Below are 21,083 nucleotides of genomic sequence, written 5' to 3' on the forward strand. Positions count from 1 at the left end.
CTATAACTGAAATATCAATAATATCTACTCCAAAATCAAAAACAGCTATTTTATACTACTTGAGTGTATTTTTATTGAATATATATTGCTGTCTTAGATTACACGTAGCTACTTTTCTTAATTCAACCAATTTCAATATTTGATCAATTACTTAAGAACTAGGCTGGCTAGGAATTGCCTGCATAAAAATTGCCGGTAATAAAACCTTACAATTTACAACTATGTAATGTTTTGTCTTGGAGTAGTTAATCTTTGACTATACTAGAAGTTGATATACCATCGATATTATTATACAGCCCAACTAACTATCAAAGATAATGTAGTATTTTCTCTCAATTTTATTGCTATAATTCATAATCATAATATTGTGTAAGTGGATTGTACTTTTCTATATTTATTCAGACACGACCGTATAACTACCACTAAATTATCAAGTTGTGAGTCGGTTGTGAACACAACTAATCTTTAAATATATTATACTATTCTCATATCAAAATTAAAAGAGAATTTAAATTTATAGAATATATTATGTTTAAGACTTGCTAAGTATATCTATAAAATTCATTATACATTTTAAAATATATTAAATTTTAACAACGAATGCATATTAGTATATAAGAGAAAATAACCTTGATTCTTTTACCTACTAAATGCTTTAGACGTTTTGTAAAAGTTGTCATCTTACTGTTCATTTAATGATGCTCTATAGACGGAAAAACTGTCATGTGGTAAAGTAGTTATGATATAATTATTGATCCAATTATCATATTTATTAAGACTTCGTTACATAAATAGTAGTTATACTTACAATAACATAACTTATTAAAGGTAATATTAATATTTTGTTAACTGTCTAGAGGTTGCATTAACTTTTACAATACGTCATTTAACGTTTATGTAAATAAAATTTCGACCAATTTATGGATGTGTTTTATTTCCGCACTCCTGTCTTAGTTGGTTTAGAAAAAAAAGGAAGCAGTGTGTCCCCAGGAATTCAACTAGAAAGTTTCGGATTAATTAGTGTTGGCCAAGTGGTTCAAGGGTTCACCCTCAACCCTGAGGTCGTGCATTATAGTTAGTGATGCAACGGAAGTGTCTTAGTGAAACCAAAAACGGAAACAGATGTCAAAAGTAAATTGTAGCAGAAACGGATAAACGGAAAAAACAAATTTACAAATATATTTCTTTATTAAGTTACAAAGTTACTAAATCTAGATTAGAAATCAATATATTAGATATCGACTATAGAAAACAATATTGCAACTCAACATTTAATTAATATTCAAAATGGCCGCTTCTGCACCTAACAAACTGTTCCGGTGTTCTTCGTATATAAGACCAGCTCCGCTAAATAATAGCTCACTGGCGACGCTGCTGAGGGGTACCGACAAATATAGGCGCACTAATGTCAAAAGATTACGGTATTTGTGTAAATTTAATTAATTTCCAGTACACAAGAGGATCTTCATTTAAAGGTAATCACTTTGCTTTTTTGTACTCCTGAAAATGTAAAACTTCCGATTGTATCTCCGTTATAAACGTAGCGGAAACAGAAGCCGGAACGAAAGTTGAAAAGCGCGCGGAACTTCCGCACTTGCGAAAACAGAAACAGAGATAATTATAGTCCACATTGTCGAGCATTAACACAGTTTGCTTGTACGAAGACGTAAGCATGGTAAGGATATCTGTACCTTTCTTTGATTAAAGAGTCAAAAGTCAAAATCAGTTTATTCATATAGGTAACACAGTGTACACTTATCAACATGTACTAATTCGATTTTTATAATATTAATAGTCGTTTAGCAATGTTAGCAACAAGTATCATGCGTATAGACCTAGGTCAAATTTGATTCCACCTATACAATAATAGTATCGCGCTGGTAGATAATTAATAGCTTTCATGCCAACAAAGAAAATTAAGTGTGAAAAACGTGTAAAAATTTACTTACCGTGGAGCAATTACGTTACGGTAATGCAAAATGAATGTTTACTTTGCTGTAGTAGTTTGCATACTTTTATAATTGTCGAATTGGGATATTTTACAATAAAACGAAACATCACATAAACCAGTTTAATATCAAACCATATATTTTACACTTATAAATAAAAATATTGGTACACTTTTAAGTAGTTTGAGGTATTTTGGGTATATAATGTATATACATAGCTTTTATTACAGTAATAAGTAGTAGTTGTTACTAAGTAACATATGGTGGCAGTGATTATTCAAACCAATTGCTAACGTTAGGCATAATTGAACATTTGTTATACACGAGCCTAGTGTCTCTTCTTCTCTTGATTTAATAGTTTATTTCTATTTGACTGTATATTACTCGCATATTAATATGTAGACGTTAATTATCAGTACACAGTACTGTGACAAAATTTTCGATCATGGCTAATATTGTATTAATAAACACGATCGCGAGATACAATGCATGGCGAAAATTACATGACTATATAAGTATATAAATGTCCTTATTAGTTACAAACCACTGTCATAAACAAGCTATGGATATCTGATAACTTAGCATTTCCGAAATTTTGACAATTCTCGGAGCTAACAAGACAACTTTACAAATTCAGTATGAAGCGTTTCAAACACAGGAAAATGGTACAAGTAATACCAGTACATATTTAAATTTTCACACCCATAGTCTATACCAACAGATTCACTTCATTTAAGTTTTCGTTTTGGACATTAAAAAAATCCAATCTTGATACTTGAATAACCTTCGTTTATCAGAAATCTCTTAGATGTATACAATTCCTGTTGAAGTACACGAGAAATGACTACTCACAACCTTATTATAAATTGATCAGATAAAAAAAATTAAGAGCGGTTTTTAAATAAAATCGAAATGTATTAAACATAGAAATCAAAAAAAGACTAAAAATGGCGAATGTCTTATTGCTTCCAAATCTAATATTGCCATTATTTTACCAAACAGCACTAAAATTATAATCAAAATAGCATTACATTTTGAGTGATAATTCCTCATCCATTAAACACTCTGATTGTGCCCTAAGAACTTCATTGCGGCGACAAGGGCTTGTCATTCATTTCTTATTACAAATTAAGAATTTTCAGATGAACATTTACTTACTCTTACAATTGCTATAACACTTTTAAAATCAAAACCTATATAGCACCTTATTTACCGACTGGTGATGTATTTAGGCTCCATATGTCCCGTATCACTGAGCGATCTTAGCACCACATTGCCATTCGGAAGTATGGAGACCCACGTTATCGATGCATGGCTTAGCGAAATTCTAAGCCAGCCTTCAGGTGGGAATTGCAATGCCCTGAAAGTAAAATATTCGTTAATATAATTAAACTAGTTGTTAATATAAGTACTACTTGAATTCTTCCATAATAAATATATTCAAGTTAATTGTCAAAGTATCAAAGAAGTATGCCACCTGTCATTGTTACATATGACACATAAATAATTTATAAGATTTATTTAAAGACAATTAAATATGGGTACCGGCTGTTTACTACTAACGGTGAGTCTAAAGTGTTCGGGTGACTGGGACTGTAAGGTCTACTTAGGTATACTATGTGGGAAGCAGCCTTAAGTCTATAGAAGTGTGAAGCATTTTAACAGAACTAGTAATTAACATTCAGTGAGTGTCCATGGGCGGTGGTATCACTTAACATCAGATGAGCCTCCTGCCAATTTGTCCGCAGTTCTATAAAAAAAATTTAGCAATGGTTGTAAGTGATTCAGTATTCGAGTTAATATAACTACTATCCTTATTTCGGTGGTATGTATAGTCTTGTAGTATCACACAATTAATGTCACAAAAATATTTAAATTATAAACAGTTATAATGAATGCATTTTGGTTTTATCAACTGGTTTGCTTAATTCTATACAAATATTCACACCAAATTGACTTACTTGCAAACAAAGAACCGTATTACATTTGCATGGCATACTAGCAGGGTGTATGTATCCTGTGTTTGTTCTGGAGATGCCCGATGAAAGTATTTTCTGAAGGCAGCTTCAATCCGAGCGCTATCCTGGAAGAACTGCTACACATACCAAACCATACTGTATTATTAAACTGGCCAGTATTGCTTTTTGAAATTATAAATAAAAAAAAGGGATTTATTGTTGGTCTTGTTCATATTTGCATTGGTTATTAAAAATTACACAAACAGCTCATACTTTTAATGTCTTCTGCTAATTATTATGATTTATTAATAAATTCAGATTTAATGAAAATTTACAATAAATACTTAAGTATGATATTATACTTTACTGATACAATACTACTTAAAAGGATGGACACATGAATTCACATTACTTTTAAATAATTAATTAATTATTAATAGGAGGTTAGTAATTTAATGAATTTACATGGGTGAAATGCAAAACTGGTCAGTTAAGAAATGATATTATACAGTGGAGTATTAAAGACAATCTTATAAAGATACATATACAGTGTAAACTCTTTATAACCTCGCCTTTGTTATTGTTAATTGCATTAACACGTGTGCCATTATTCTTAGATTGCATTGCCTGTAGGAAATTTTGGTCTCAGTTACTAAACGCACCACCGTCACCTATTGTGTATTATCTGTCTTAAACAATCTTTGAAACAGTCAAGTTGGCCAGTAAAAGAAAAGCGTTATGTGTATAGAATAATTTACCGATTACCTAAATTATTGTAATCGGTTAAATTTAGATTTTTTTTCTATTCACTCCCTATAACGAAAAAAATTACTCTGCCCCTTGAAATTCATTATAAAGAGTTTACATTGTATATTATAATAAAAAATAATTTATATTATATTTATGATGATGATGATTATTGTGATTTTGTGAAACAAAACATCATTATTTTCGCATAACATAATATAATGAAAGTAACAAAAACCATTTTTTAGTTTCACAGTTATTAGCTGTTAGAGTTTTTTTATGACTTACTTAAGAACAAGGCAAATATTATTTGATATTACCTACTTTTGGTTCCGGTCGCCAATGTCCTACTGGGGGCTCAGGCGGAATAGGAGCACCTTCCTCTAACAATTGACAATCTTTGATTTCAATATCACTAGGTAAATGTTTTCCAATAATTTTTGCAGTCTCCTGTGCTCGAGTCATAGTAGATCTAACAAGTAGATCCCATTTTATATCAAGCTCTGCAAGGCGCTTTCCAGTTAGCTCTGCTTGTTGCCTACCTGAAAAAATAGTATATAATATAAACAATTTAAACACATGAATGGTATTTATGGAATAATTATTTTATATTTTCCCTTAGCACACCAATTTTACAGATTTAGATAGCTTTATAGATCTTTACTGATCTTCTTGTAAAATCAATTATAACTAAAACTAGTAGTCAATTAAATATTAAAATGCTTTTTAAATTTAATGAATCTCACCTAATTCTGTTAAAATTCTCTCTTTATCAGTATTACCATCAACATGGTATTGTCCATGGCGAATTAAAAACAAATGCCTCACAGCTTTACTCTTAGCCTTCTCGATTTGCTCATTGTATCTATTGTCGTCCTCGCCCTTCCCATTTTTTGCCGGTTTCACTATAGACTCGGGTTCTCGACTGAAAATATTTGAGGTTGCTATAGTTCATATTTAAGTAAAAAGTAATTAAATAGATTAAAAGAAACTTACTGGTCCCAATTCTTTTCCCATTTAACACTAGGCGTAAAGTTCGTTGTCCACGAGTTCTGAACACCGAATTTCTTTTCATTACTTCCTAATTGATAATAAGCAAAACCTCCTCCCACTGCTCCTAAACTTATGAGTGCAATTTTATGAAATCTGGAAAAAGTAGCCATAGTAACAACGATTTCTAATTGTTATGTTGACCTCATTAAACTGATCCTTTAATGATATTTTCGTAAGAAATTAACTTTTCAGAATCTAGGTGACCGCAATCCGTTTATAATCACAGATATATAATATACTATAATATATATAGATATATACTATAATATGTATACTCAATACTGTATGAACTCAAATAGCAACGAAGTGTCACAGACTAGTAGGAACTAGGAATCTTGTAACGGAGAGGACACGGCAGTGACCAGTGTTGCCAACTTCTGATGAAAAAATACGCAAAATAAACATCGAATAGGATAAAAAAATTATTATTTATAGCGCTCACTCTTATAGATTTCTATATAACACTGTATTACCTTCGTAATTTAATATGAGGACCTAATCGACTAAGTACTGTATCTAACAGGCTTATGGACAGCAAGATTAATTACATAGCTTCAGATTTAAATCCCGATTTTACTTGTAAATTTACGTACCATGAAATTTCAAGTTCATTTAACTAATAAAACTACATAGGGTTAAGTTTTTGCCATTCGTAAGATTTTTTTTTTAATTAATTAATAGGACACTTACTGAAATCGCTACTGAAGTTAACGTATACCTACGTAAGGCATATATTTTAGGGTCCGGAACAAACGTTTTGTGGTAACCGTGATCTGCTAAAACGTGAATTATTTTCATTCATATAAAATTATATAATGATATTGCACACGATTACACATTATCATGTAAATAAAACTCATGTAACTCAGACTTTAGAGTTGTAATTTTTATTTACGGAATACCGGAATCTCATGACATAAAACAAAAATGATACTTTTATACGGCAATGTCAAGTGGCATCCGTCAAATCAAAGTACGAGATCTGTCAACCGCTGCTGGGATTTTGTGATTATCTTCTTGAAATTTGTTGTTTTTGCCAAAATGTCGAAAAAGCCACTTTGACCTCAAGCCAGAATATTTTTTTCCATGTTTATAAAATAAAGAAAGAAGAGGGGGAGTAAATCATATTCAATCTTTGATTAACTCCTTGTTGTTGGATTTAGTGGTTTTGATACTTTACGTACCTACATGTAGTTTAGTTTATTTTAAATTTTTATTCGGTACTTAGTTGTGACTTCTTTATAGGGGTTTCCAGCACTACAGTACTCTTACTTGTTAGTGGCCTGTGCCTTGCAGTGGGATGTACATAGACTGATGATGATGATGAATGACTAAGCTATCGTTTCAGTAACATGATAAATGTTATTTATTTTTTACAGACTTATAATTTAAAACCGCAAAGCTGGAGAGCATAATAAATTGGATGTGATTTATTTAGACCAGACTCACATTCATGTTCTGTGAAAAGTGTAAGTGTGAGTATTTCACTTAGAGCGAGGTGGATCATTGTAAACGCTAGTGGAGAAAATGGCTTTGTACCAAGTTGTTGACTGGTATACAGGTCAACACATGTTAACTTAAAGTAAATTTTACAAAATATGTGACAGAGAAGCTTATTCCAAATCTAACAAGACCTTAATTAATTGTTATGGATAATGCTATTTATCGTTCCGTACGTATGAACAAACCGCCCGCACAAGCCAATCGTATCGCTGATATAAATAAATGGCTCTGTGCAAATGATTTACATAATAATGATGACTTGAAATAGTGAAACAAAACATGTCTGCGCCCTTATATACGATAGGTAAAGTATTAAAATCGCAAAGTCATGAAGTTTTAAAACCTTATTATTACACATAGAATCCCATAGAAATATTTGGGGTATTATGAAGCAAAAAGTTGTTGATAAAAATGCTGAAGGAGCGATATAATAAACACCTCTTTATTTTCATTATCTGATGAAGAACAAGAAATGCAAGTGGAGTTATTTATTTATTTATTTATTTATTTGTAAACCTACAGCTAACATAAATTATATACAATTACAAACAGTTACATAAAAAAAATATAGCCAAATATGGAATACATAATAATATATTTAACTACAAAATGGTTCAAGAATTTATAAAAGGAAACAAACAAATAAAAATTGGAACCGTTTTCTAGTTCTGAATGAGGTTTGAAGTTATTTGTATGGTTGAAATGATATATAATAAATCAGTACATAAAGTAATTTACGATTTATTTATTTTTCATGACATATTTTCCTATGTTAAGAACCCGATGTATATCGACATTCTTCATACAAATAACTAATATTCTTTATGGTCATTAATACTAAAGACATAAATAAAACTTAAACAGATCATTTAATCCAATTTCTGTGGTATTGCCCACGACAAATTTTTATTTACCTATTTGCCATGAGATTCCAGTAGACGTAGACTATACACGTCAAATTCTATTTCTTGGAGTCAATATAACGGGATATCCGTTAACAGAGAACACTGAAATTTTGATTGCCAGATGCAAGTCTTTGTAGGAATTTCGTGAACTGAGTTTAAAGTTCTGAAGTATTCGTACTGCTATTGTCTTTATCAGTTTCGTTCCAAAATATCTTCCTGAAAATTAAAAAAACGGTGAAGGAAAGAATTCGAAAGGATTAATGTTTAATATTAAATTAAATAAAGTAGTAGATAAAAAGTTCCGTAGTTAAATGAAAATCGATAAAAACATAAATCTATAGAATTATACATATCAAAATGTTACTTCGCATTTAATTAATGTTTTAATTAATTTCGTAATAATCACCCAAGCAATCCATCGGACCCAAACTAAATGGGATATAAGAGAATAGATGTCGGTGCTCTGTATTTTCTGCGTTAAATCTATCTGGATCGAAATCATTTGGGTTTTCCCAAAAACGTTCATCACGTTGTATGTGATATATAGGAACTACCAGCGATGAACCGGCTGGAATAGTACAACTTCCTGTAACAGAAAGTCTTTATTAATAATACTCGTAGCACTAATAAATAATAATAATACTAATACTAATAATAATACTCGTAATACTCTTTTATCTTTGTTTTTTATATCTAATAACATTCGGTAATGTTTTAGTCATTTAATATACAGTTTACAATGCGTAGCTTAAAGCGTAGCGTTTGGTTAAGCGCCCAAATTATTGCAGTGTCTTAAATAATTTCTAGTCGGAATTGGCCGTGATACTCTTTAATTTCCATAAATATTTTTGTTCCAATTTTAGGATATTAACTGCCTAAGTGAGTTTGAACAGAAGGTTAGCAGAGACAAAATTACTAACGACATGCGTGACGTTTGGCGTTTGACCTTAAATGGAACACCTTAGAGCGAGGTAACGCCGCATGCGTCATGTTTTTTCATGCGTGCAGCCGGCTCCATCGAATTATAAGAAGTTGTCACGTCAAAAATAAACAGTAATTATCCAATACATTGAGTTTAGTCAAATGCCAGCAAGCATACCACGTAATTTAAGTGATTTCTTTCTATCTTAAATATTAATTGGTTAGTAATTAGAGCTGGGAAGAGTCCTAAATAACATAACAGTTACTGCTACTACTAATAATTAAATTGAATCAAAAATAACATTTACTTATCTGAATATCTTCTAAAACTGTCCTTTGAATCATCGCGCCTATCGGGAAAAGCCTCAATACTTCTTTATACGCCATTTCCAGATAAGGCATTCGTTTAAAATCTTCATCTGTTAATAGACTGTCTTTATTACCGACAACTTTTTCTATCTCTGAATACAGTTTTTCCTGTAAACACTTCATTATTTAAACATGTTTTAAAATTAGTTAAAGTGAAAATTCGTTGTGCGGAAGTAAATAAACTTTTTAAAATCTAATAAAAATAAAATATATGTATAAAATTATCTCCTGTTTTAACAGATTGAAAACATTATGTAGATATTTTACGTTGCAATAGATGAAATATAACTCAAATGTTCCTTTTCATTATGTATAATAATAATAGCCTTTTATTTGATACATTTACACTTAAACACATTTAAATTTCTAACATTCATTCTTTTAAATGTCTGTGTGCCCTTTTGAGAGTCATGTTTAAAATGGAGCATAGTGTAAATAGCCTTTAAAAATAATTTATAATAAACACAAAGATATATTTTAAGTGAACTTAGTACCTGATAGTGTGGATTGAATGCCATCATAAGTAATAAATAAGAGCAAATTTTTCCCGAAGCTTCCTGACTCTGCAAATTCATAAAATATAAATACTTAACTTAATTTACCCGTACTAGAGTATCTAAAGTTAGTAATTGTTTTTTGGGAATAGGGATACTCTTTTTTAATAAAATCCCAGAGACTCTTTTATCTCTGCCTTTTAATAAATTTAAGAAATGTATTAAAGGGGGCCTCATAGCCTAGCGGTCTTTTTAAGTAGCAGCTATGTGAGGGGTACCGGGTTCGATTCCCGGTTCGAGGGCAAGTTTTAATTTAATTTAAATTTGTTCTCGGCCTTTGGGAGGGTTGTGCGGTACCGGGCGAGTGCCTAAACCGTACATGGAAGATATGATCGAATTTCTAAGGCACAAAGAACGATTGATAAAAATCTCATACTTGACGCTGGCTAATGCACAAACCGTGCCAGAGCCATTAAAAAAAAATGTATCAAAGAAAAGTGGTGAAAAAAGGCTTACTATAAAGTTAAGGATTATCTAGTTGATAAAAGGGCCTGGGACTAGTGCTAGACAGGCTACTTGTAATTAATTTGCGATATTTATTTTAAAATAAGTTGTTTGATAATTTGCTATTTTAAAAGAGTACCGAGAGTTTTTTACGCCGGCTTTTACTCTCGGCCTACACCCTCTGTCTTCTTTGCCGATGAGTAGGGATGTCTACCGCTTCAAATTGAATGACGTGGAATAAGTGATACCTGTATCTCATGTTCCATAATAAACATATATTTTTATTTTTAATTTTTTTGACACGGCTTAGTTTGTCTAATATCAAAATTATTCAATGGAATAGAGTAAACTTTATATGGCGATATTGAATCGCCTGCGCCTTTTCTGGCATTTTAAAGAGTCTATATCAAAGCAAAAAGGAAACGATACATTGTACTTATATACAACAAGACAAACTAACCAAAGTCTTGGCTTCCTAATTTCGCCGTTTAAGGAATTTTAACTTTATAAATCACGTGTACATATAAACTCCATACACTTTTTTAAAAGATTATAGATGCAATGTACAAACATATTGTCCATTAATTTTATAATTTAGACTACTAAAAACATACATACAGAAGTGAATAAAGTAAATATTTCCTGTATTAACTCTTCAGTAGTCAGTTGTTCGGATAGTAAAAATCTATCGACAACACTCAAGTGAGATGTCTCCTCCATATTTTCATCTGAGCTTTCCCACGAGTAATTTTTCGTTGCACATAATTTCGATTTTCTGATATCGATTATGTATTTCGCAAAATTAGGCATCAATGCTAGAAAATGTTTTTGAGTTTTATAAGACTCTGTTGTCCAAAATACGGGATCGATTTGTAAGTACCATTTTGTCATTCTACCGAATATTATTTCGTATAATCTGAAAAAAAAACAGTAATTAGAATAAAAATTGGCTTTGAATTTAAGACTTGAAATATTATGATTTATTTAAAATAAATTGTGTTCATGTTAAAAAGAGAGTAATTCATAACAGTGTAGTTATGCTAATAAATATTAACGGAGGTTAGTTTTTAGTATGTGGTGGAAGGAAGGTGCTGCTCTTCCTCAGACCTAAAGACTCTCCACCAGTCTAGTGAGAGCTCACTGGTCAGTCCGAAAGTCTCGAGGGCTACGATCAAAAAGTTGTATATATCCTTAACGGCCGGAATAACTTCAGGGTATTACGACATCGCAGTGGTTCTAGGCGTAAAATGTAGACCGTGTCGCAACATGTATTCTACTTTACAAGTTTATTTTTGAAGTTCTTTAGGCACGTTATGAACAATTTATGAGAGTGAAATTTTACGATGCGCGCGCACCGTGACACAAAATTAACAGAATGAAGTTGACCTCGGAAGATGCTACGGCATTGGACATAATTTAAAAACAACATTCGAATAATAATAGTATTTATGTTACACTTAATGTAAGAGAATAATAATAATAAATATTTATTTATAAAATTTTTCAAATGTAAACTGAACTTTATTCACTATAATGACTCCTTTCCCTTTAATTGTAATTAATTATTTGCATGCAACCAAAAACTATTTTTAATAATGCCAAAGAAGTATAACTTCTTACGCGCGTACATAAGTACACGCGCCCTTTTTTTGTTAAACTTTTGACAAACACCAAACAATTGGTTCGTGGAAATCTAATCAAATTCATTTAAATAACCAACTGCCACGGCAGTAGTCATAACAAGATTTAACTTAAAAATTACTCAAAAAATAATTACTTTGGACTTATTTCAATTATTTCCTGAAGATGTGGTATTCCTATTGACTCGTCTCTAGTCAAACCCATTATGGTCTCTGAAAACATTTAAATTTGTTAATTGAGAATTTCTTACAAACATAATTTATATTATAAAGGAGGTAGACCGCTCTCGCTGACTGATGGTTATGTCAAGATTTTGCTAACGCACAACTTGTAATAGTCCTTAAGCAACACGTTTTGCTTTTCAGTTCGATTTAAATGAAACACTTTAGTAAGTAATTTCTATAGCTATGTGAGAAACATTTGTTTTTTCTTTATTATTTATTTAATATTAACGTTAATACATTTAATTATCATTGCAACCTAAGACCAATCATTAGAATACAGTGATATTGTTATTGTATACTTTTCAGTGCATATTTGAGTCGGTTGCATTAAAAAGGAATACATATTTTAATTTTAATTCAATTTTATATTTTGAATACATATTAAAATTAAAAATCTATCGAACTTAAATTATCCGTTATATAACGGACTGATTGTAAAGTTAAAATTAATTAAATACATTAAAAATTGAAAAGGGGCTTTGGCCCATTGACTCGTGATGTGGAAATCAAGATACAACATATATTACGTACGGCATACAACCATTGTAGTACATTGTATGATGTACTTGTAGATGTTAATCTCCTTTGATTCGGGTACTTTCTGTAGATTTTGAATCAAATAATCAGTTTCCTTATTGAAAATATTGGAGTAGCATTCGACGGAACGTTTTGCGTAGTTCGGTGTTACAATTTTTCGATGTTTTCGCCAAACGCTACCTAAAATAATATAAGTTTTACGGAATATCAAATAAAGCAACGCATAATTACAATTGGATATCGTCATTTGTTTTTTGATATATAATAATAATAATAGCATCTTAATTCTAGGTTTTATTATTAGTAGTACGTAAACGTTTTGTTTTTAGTTAGTCCTGAAAATTATCTATATTTATTTTCAAAGTAGTTCTATGTCCTGGAGCATGTATGATATAGGATTTGTACTATTATTTTTTATTTACCTGATCCACTAAGTATACCACCTCCTAAGATGTCAGCCATATATTTGTACTGAGGACCTTTCATGCTAGTCTTGGCGCTTGTAAGTAGCGTCTGAAATAATGTAAAAGCTTATATTTCACGTAAAGCGATATGAAAATCAAAGTCAAAAACATTCATGTAAAAATAAATCTTGTAACATAGACCATTCTTATATTAAAATAGAATGAATAATATCTACACTAGTATACCACTTACGTTAAATTATATTCATATTTTACAGCTTGTGAAAAATTATTTATAATATTTATATTTATATTTTTTTTGGGGACCCCCGACCAAAAAAGCTGGTGATTGAAAAAGATTTAAGTTGGCGCCTGGTAGATAGTACCGGTGACCCCAGAGCTAATGCTTTCCTGGCTCAACGAATAAGCATCGCAATACAGCGAGGAAATGCAGACAGCGTTAAAGGTATACTGCTACAGGGACCAAACTTTTTAAATTTGTTTATTTTTTTATTATTACTTTGTAGGTTAAGAAAATTTGAAATACTGTATATTTGATTGTATTTATTATATACCTTCACATCTTCTGGGTTACTGACTACAATATTTAAATCTGGACCCAACCAAAATCTCAAAACATCTCCATACTCTTGTATGATGTCTTTAATGATTGTAGTTAAATCTGTAAAAAAAGGGGATAATACATTTAAAATTTTCAAAATGTTGCACACATGAATTCTTGTTACAGATACCGGCAAACATCTTGAACAATTGCCTACGCAAATGCAATTTCTAGGTATCACTGGGAGGGGCAGGCTGCGGGCGGTGGGAAAGTGACGTGTCGATCGCGTGATTGGTAAATCAGTTGACGTTTGTGTCCCAGATGCGCAAAGTTTCCCCCCCTCCCTTGTTAAAGCTCAAGAAGTTTGCCGGTATCTATATATAGATTTTAGTTTATTTTAAATTAAGTTTGGTAATTGTATGAATTTTCAGTGTAACTTGTTATTTTATTTTTGCTGTTTTGTTTATACAATTTTTTAGGTTTTGAACCAACGATCACGTGGGGGAGAGCGAGTGTTTGGGCGCCATGGGGTTAGACAGATTGCGAGTCCCAATGACCGCGATGGGTTGCGTAACGAATTTCTCCATCTGCAAAAAATTTTAGGCTAACACTGCGCAACTATGTACTATGCCTGGATAGAATAACAACTATTTAATGTATTATATTTTATACAAAATGATATGTCTTATAAAATATAATTTTCCGGGTCAAAGGTTTAACAGGGTAATTATAACCTGAACCATTAGATATATAATACATATTCAAATGTATAAATTATTGTAATCATTCTTTAATTGCAATAAAATTGTTTGAAAAACCCAATCTGTTGACCTATATTGTTACAATGAATTGTATTTTCATTTAGGCTAACTATTGGGCTGTTATTTTATTTGGTTTAGTAAAAGTACAAATAAATAGTCCCTGTTAGAAGATTTTTTGGTGTGTTTTTGAAAATATTGTCCAAGTCCAACAATTATAGTTCAAGCCAACTGTTATTAGGTATGGTTTGGTAAAATACAATAAATAGTCACGTTTCGAAGATTCGTTGTTGATTTAAAAAAAAAGAGTAAGTATAAAAATGTGATTTTCTATAAGGAAAATTGTTTTTTGATTTGATTTATCAAAAATACAAATGATAATGATATTAAATATTTATACAAATAAGCATTTTTATATATTTACTATTTTAATGTGACCGCTGACGGGTTTTTTCGGTTGAACGCACTAAATCGCAACATCAACTACTGAACGACAATTGATCGAACACCACCCTTAAGTATCACCACTTTCAAATGCCATTGGTGTCGAGCTGATGATGATGATGAGAGACCTTCGAACTATAACCAATGGAATCTCCATTCCTAAGGGCCCGCTATATAGTTGCACCGAAGGTTTCTCTCGATTTTTGGGGCAACTCATCGAAATCAGTTTTGCGCGGCCGGAGAGCGCCGGAGTAGAGTAAAATAGAGCCACCACGTTTTAAAAAAAGGCCACACCACGCTCCCCTAAATATCAAAAATCAAAAGTCCGAGATCCCTGGGGGATCCCTAGCTGACCAGCTCGACTTCGCCAGTGTTTCAGATTTTTCCCAGTGGTTTTGCGCCAACCGACACACACAATGTGGCAACATCACTCCACTATACCGGGAACCCTTAGGATGATGGATATATAAGTTGATCTCTGACTAGAGAAGGGATAGAATAGAATAACTAAGTTTCCATAACCGTCGAGCATGCATGGTGAATGTCATGAAAGCGGATGAAACGAGAGTCTATCTGGACAAGTGGAGATCCGTGGTCTCTGCTTACGCCTTCTAGAAAATGGCGCTAATATATATCTAAATAAAATATAGTTTTTTTCAAATTGCCTGCTTTTGTTGATTCACAATGATTTTTGTTCCACTGATACTGAATTAATTATAAAAAATATCGCTATACGAATGTGTCCTATCTGTTGAATGTGCCATTGGATAATAGAACTTATCGTTAGTGTTCATCGAAGTTATATAATCTTTTATGACTTTTCCTTAACGAAGAATGTAAATATAATCTATAATTCTCATAGCGGAAATATGATTAATACATATAATTGCGACTGGTGTAGGCGGTTGACTAGGTACCTACTTGATACTTGTGCATGAATAATTAGTTTACTACTTTATTTTTTAGGATCAAGCATTTATTCTAAAGAACTTGAAGAGCTGGGATTTTATATAGAAATTAGCGGACACAACCGACAGACGTTGTCTTGTCCACATGTATTAAATTTAAAAAAACTAATCCAATTTGAAATCTAAACTATTCTCGAATCCACTCAAAATAAAAAAATATCAAAATCCAGGCGTTTAGGAGTTTAATTACAAACACGTGAGCAGAATGTGCTAAAATGTTGCTTAAAAAGCTGACCTAAAATGTTATGCAAAAATTCATTCATTTGTGTTCATTTATATGTGACGGTCTTACACAACAAGAGAATAGATCAAGCTCATCGAATATAAGTGAGTGATTAGAATTCTGACGGAACTTCTGACCAAAACGACGGCATGAGGGTTTTCATAACCATGCTTTTCAATCCCATAAAAGTAAGTGATGTGACTACAACTGTGGTTATTATAACTATGTATATGCTTAATACATTGAGTGCCATTTACTCGGATCCGAGAAAGCGTCCTGTTCATTTTGTATTAGCAAAAAAAACACCGGCTTTCGAGGCGAGCTCACGTTATTTTACGTGGTCACTCTGGCAATATAGTCAACTTAAGATAATGAGTATTGGTTTCATTCTAACAGTATAGTGCTGATTTGTATACACGATAGAAAGGAAGCCAAAATAAACAGTAAGGCTCGGCCGTCCACTAGTAAAATCAAACCGATTATTTCAATACCTAGTGCTAAAAAAAGCGTCGACAAAGTGATGATTATGACTCGGAAGGGTCTGAAGAATATAGTGATGAAGAAGTGTATTCGCAAGGAGCTCATGAAGAGGAGTTATCTTCAGGTTCAGAAGGATCTGGCGCCAGTGATTTACATATTATTGACTTCGATCGAATACAAGATCGAAATGGAAGACGACTAGTCGTAGACCACGCGCTGGTGATTTACCAGCTCAACCTTCAAGGTCACAAGCATCAAAGCGAGGTTTGAGTGAGTTTGGCGGTAGCCCTATTATTCGACCTAAGCGATTGAAAGCTATGGTAAGTAATGGCCGCAAGGGAGCGAATATATCTGGTACGCGTGATACATCAGCTCAATCTTCAACGTTACCAGATTCAGATATTGGTTTCTCAGCATCGAGGCTTGCGCCTCACCTACTAGAATATAACAGACTTGGAAATTATGAGTTCATCTACGAAATTGATGGACGTTCATGCCCATCTATCGTACAAGATTATGGAGACCTAGTGCCTGATATACCTGAGAATCTATTCGCGCCTAGCGTGTCGCTTCTGAGATCTAATACGAACACTCCGAACTCGTCGCCTTAGCATGATGACTTTGTCCTGTGTGTGTGTGTCCTATGTATGTATCCTGTGTTTGTATGGACTGTGTGTTACAAGATTTTGGTCAAGGAAAGTAAAATGAGTTAATAACTCGTTTTGATTACTTTCCTTAGATGATTTTGATCAAGACCCTGGAATTTGATTTTAAAAACACGGGTTCGTCAAAATATTGTGACTTATTAGTACACAAAAAGGCACTCGCGGAACAAATATCTATGATATTAGTGAATAAACGATTGCCATCCCTAGCTCTCGAATCCGAGTATTCGGCACCCGACGTGCTGTACCACTCGGATCTGAAAAAATGTTTTTTTCTAATAAAAATAATAATAATAATATACATTTAAATAAAACACTATTTTGACCGAATTGAAGTTATGTATTATTTTATAAATTTACAACTATTTAACATAATTTTAAATTTATCCGACGTTTCGCGTGCTTTACAGCGTGCGTGGTCACGGTGACTGAAGACAAAAGATGTTGAATGTCAAAAAGTATCACAGCTGCAGAGAAAGATGCATTATCTGTATTTATTTCCCCGGAGTTGGTATCGACTAAAAGATGGAGGGTTTTGGCAAAAATGGCTCACGGTGTCCTCTATTTTCGCGGATTGTTTTTCTTTTTGAGATTTTAATTTGGATATTATTGGATCCCAGGAATAAAGGAAGAATCTTCAATCCGGTCAAAATAGTGTTTTATTTAAATGAGCAAAAGTTATGTCAATCAAAGACAATACAATAATATACATTCACACATATTTTCAAACATTCATATTTATTTAATCAAAATTCGTCATAAAAAGTTTTGGTTTCTGACTATTACTTTTTATTATATTGTTAAGGTATTCATTGTGTTAACCAGATGGTTAACACTCTTAAATCATTGATGACGTAATGTTGTATAACAATTTACAAGGCAAGGTTAGGTTTTATTAACCACAATAACATAGCATTATTAACAAATACCTATTTGTTAATCAAATACTTATAAAGCTGGAAGAGATAGATTTTAAAGCCACCAGTAGCATTCCATGATTGCTTTGTATCAATTCTGTTTTATGCGCAAACATGTCAATAAATTATTATAAAAACATGCCGTTTTCCCAAAGATCAGAAATCACTTCCCTCACATATCCTCTCTCTATGTATTCTCATGAGACGGTTAGTGACGGCACGTTTGAACTGCCTGAAGGATGCTATTACCGCTCTTTTTTTATAGTACTGGGGGCAAACGGGAAGAAAGCTCATCTGATGCTAAGCATATAGATCATGCAAGCAAGATACCGCAGCTAGAAGGCTGTATGGCAGTGGCATGAACACTCAGACTGCTAGAAGGCTCGCTCGTTTCCAGCCAGAAGGACCCTAAGTCGAATTGGTTTGAAGATACTTGGAGGTAGCTGGTTCCACAAAGTTGGTGCGCAGCAAATTGACTATTTATCGGGCTTAACATTATTATTAATCAGATAAATACAGAGAAAGTATTACCTTCCGATCTACACATGAACTTCAAAGCATTACCAAATAGTGGAACCACGGGGGGACCTGGTATTTGAGTTGCCATCAATAGCAATCTTCTGTTTTTGTACCTCCAACTGAACCAAATGGACATGCATAGAAATGTCATGGCTGCTATTAGACCATAGGAGAACACTTTGATTGATTCAGGATCTTCAAACATATCTAAAAAATTGGATATTTTTTAGAATCAATAAAAGTTTTACCGCTCTTCTACTACTTCCTTACCACAAGATGAGAATTATAGACAATATTTTTAAAATAAATTTATAATTTAAATCTATGGTTATAGATTTTTTCTATTACATAACATTAAGCATAATTTCTATGGCAAGGGTCTGTGTTATTTTTTAATTATCATCATTAAAATCGCGGCATATCCCATTCACTAGTACAATGTATAAGTTATTATGTTATTACATTACAACTAGCTGACCCGGAAAACGTTGTTTTGCCATGTATATTATTTCTAGGAAACATTTTTTAGATCAATAAAAATAACTATCTCTATATCTATAATAAAACATAGGGGTTAATCGTAGAGGGAAGAAAATTAAGGGTGGTATGTATTTTTTAATGCCACTTAATAAAAAAAAATATGCACAACATTGAAAAAAAAAATTTCTTTGGGGTGGACACTTAGGCGTTTGAAAGATAGATAGATAGCCTCTCAGACTTACTGAATATGCATAAAAAAATTTCTAGGAATCGGTCGAGCCGTTTCGGAGGATAATGAGAACGAACATTGTGACACGAGAATTTTATATTATTTATATTTGATATATTAGTTCTGATCAAAGTGAGATATTTATTTATAACTTTAACTATTTAATATACAAAACAAAAATAATAGAAATATAGGACTCACCTATTGTTTTTCAAGTAAGCGACACAGCATAACACGTATAGCATTGAGCTATGACTGTACACATCGAGGTAAATAAACTAAAAAATAGATACAAACCTAACTGAATATATAAATGTTCTAATTGATGTATATACCATATATACCAGATCTTATGGTTGGACTATATATACCATATAGTCCAACCATAAGTTCTTTTAAAAATGAAAATGCTTTTTTAAATTAAGTAATGTAATATTATTAAAATTTATACCTATATATTTATTAAAGTCTCAGCAAAAAATTAAAAATACTCTATTTGAAATAGCCACCTTTGGCTTTTATACAGGCCTTTAATCTGTTTGGCCACGAATCTATGGATTTACACACTGTTTCCAAGGGAAATTTCTCCAACGCTTGCGTCAAAGATTTTTAAGAGACTCAACGTCGCCGTGTCGTTTAGAGCAGGCCATGTCTTCTAAAACTGACCATAATTTGAAGTCTAAGGGGTTGGGTTGAGGTCTGGGCTAGATGAGGGCCAGTCTTCAACTCAGCTCTTATAAAGTCCGGAACGTTGGTTTCAAGCCAAGCTTAGGTAGTTCGTGCCAGTGCAGAATCCTGCTGGAAAGTCCACGGTATATTTTAAAAAGTGTATTACTGAGAGGTTTCACAATATGATCCAAGACTGTATCTTGATACACTTTGGCTGAAGTTTTCACTCCTTTTTCACAAAAATGTGGTTCTGCGACTCCTTAATAAGACACGCCCCATCAAACCATCACTGCATAATATACATATTTGTATAACTTAAATAAATACGTAAACAATAAATAAGTAAATAGCAGCTGCAGTTTTGAAAATAGGAAAAAATAGTATCTTTTCTTTATAATCATAATAGTACCTACTATGAAATCTTAATAACACGCGATGTTTTATTATAGGAGTCCTAATAACCTAGTGCGTTTTCCAATTACAGCACTAGAGCGCATTTTGCGGCATAATGCTCAACGTTGAATGTTCCAACTACAGCAACGCTTCGCACAATTGAGCACTCTCAAAACGAATGCTCTCGCGTGCTTCTTGCAATAAATACCAACACAGTGACAGAAAATTACCAGTGTTTTTCTTTAAGTTTGCATTTATCGAAATTTTCGTTAGTAAAAATTGTTGAAAAATTTTAGATTCGTAGATTTTGAAAATAATTAAAGTTATTTCAAACTGCTAAAAAAAAATATAAGTATGGATGAAGGTATAAATAGTTACTTTTTTATATTCAAATTTATTTTATAGGATTATACTCTTGTAAACATTGCAATGGTTGTGAGAAAGTATATAATTTTTTTAGAAATCATTTAAAAAAAAAATACTCAAAACGTAAATGATGTAAAATTCTTACATGAAACTATATATTTTACTGTTAATTTAGCTTGTTAAAACCTTATATTCTTTAAA

General features: G+C 32.1%; 2 protein-coding genes across 4 annotated transcripts; both read right to left on the reverse strand.

Moving 5' to 3' along the window:
• Positions 1–2,057: 2,057 nt before the first annotated feature.
• On the reverse strand, positions 2,058–5,959 carry LOC125061698 (serine/threonine-protein phosphatase Pgam5, mitochondrial). 3 transcript variants are annotated; one of them, XM_047667277.1, is made up of 5 exons: positions 5,651–5,959; positions 5,401–5,579; positions 4,979–5,196; positions 3,911–4,032; positions 2,058–3,309 (listed from the first exon to the last, which is right to left on the reverse strand). In XM_047667277.1, exons 1-5 carry the CDS (start codon positions 5,815–5,817, stop codon positions 3,159–3,161), a joined length of 837 nt encoding a protein of 278 aa, XP_047523233.1. In that variant the 5' UTR covers positions 5,818–5,959; the 3' UTR covers positions 2,058–3,158. The 3 variants fall into 3 exon arrangements, with proteins under 3 accessions (XP_047523233.1, XP_047523224.1, XP_047523215.1); XM_047667268.1 differs by having other exon boundaries at positions 3,911–4,041; positions 5,651–5,958; XM_047667259.1 differs by having other exon boundaries at positions 3,911–4,044; positions 5,651–5,957.
• A 1,976-nt stretch (positions 5,960–7,935) lies between these two features.
• On the reverse strand, positions 7,936–19,721 carry LOC125061344 (cytochrome P450 4C1-like). The gene is made up of 11 exons (XM_047666740.1): positions 19,656–19,721; positions 18,758–18,952; positions 13,785–13,891; positions 13,228–13,318; positions 12,800–12,985; positions 12,181–12,256; positions 11,022–11,319; positions 9,900–9,968; positions 9,345–9,513; positions 8,522–8,701; positions 7,936–8,331 (listed from the first exon to the last, which is right to left on the reverse strand). Exons 2-11 carry the CDS (start codon positions 18,948–18,950, stop codon positions 8,165–8,167), a joined length of 1,536 nt encoding a protein of 511 aa, XP_047522696.1. The 5' UTR covers positions 18,951–18,952; positions 19,656–19,721; the 3' UTR covers positions 7,936–8,164.
• Between the last annotated feature and the right edge of the window lie 1,362 nt (positions 19,722–21,083).

This window comes from Pieris napi, chromosome 2, assembly GCF_905475465.1.
Source record: "Pieris napi chromosome 2, ilPieNapi1.2, whole genome shotgun sequence".
NCBI classification, from domain to species: Eukaryota; Metazoa; Arthropoda; class Insecta; order Lepidoptera; family Pieridae; genus Pieris; species Pieris napi.

Bases quoted from the DNA above. Each gene is read 5' to 3' on its own strand.
- LOC125061344 (XM_047666740.1), bottom strand. From the start codon at position 18,950: ATGTTTGAAGATCCTGAATCAATCAAAGTGTTCTCCTATGGTCTAATA. The intron at 12,257-12,799 runs GTACGTAATATA...AAATGTTTTCAG, and splicing joins TACTACAATGGTTGTATGCC to AGACCATAATGGGTTTGACT. The intron at 9,969-11,021 runs GTATGTATGTTT...ATGAATTTGCAG, and splicing joins TATTTACTTTATTCACTTCT to AGTCAGGAAGCTTCGGGAAA.
- LOC125061698 (XM_047667259.1), bottom strand. From the start codon at position 5,817: ATGGCTACTTTTTCCAGATTTCATAAAATTGCACTCATAAGTTTAGGA. The intron at 5,197-5,400 runs GTGAGATTCATT...CTATTTTTTCAG, and splicing joins GAGAATTTTAACAGAATTAG to GTAGGCAACAAGCAGAGCTA. The intron at 4,045-4,978 runs GTAGGTAATATC...TGGTATGTGTAG, and splicing joins ATTGGCGACCGGAACCAAAA to CAGTTCTTCCAGGATAGCGC.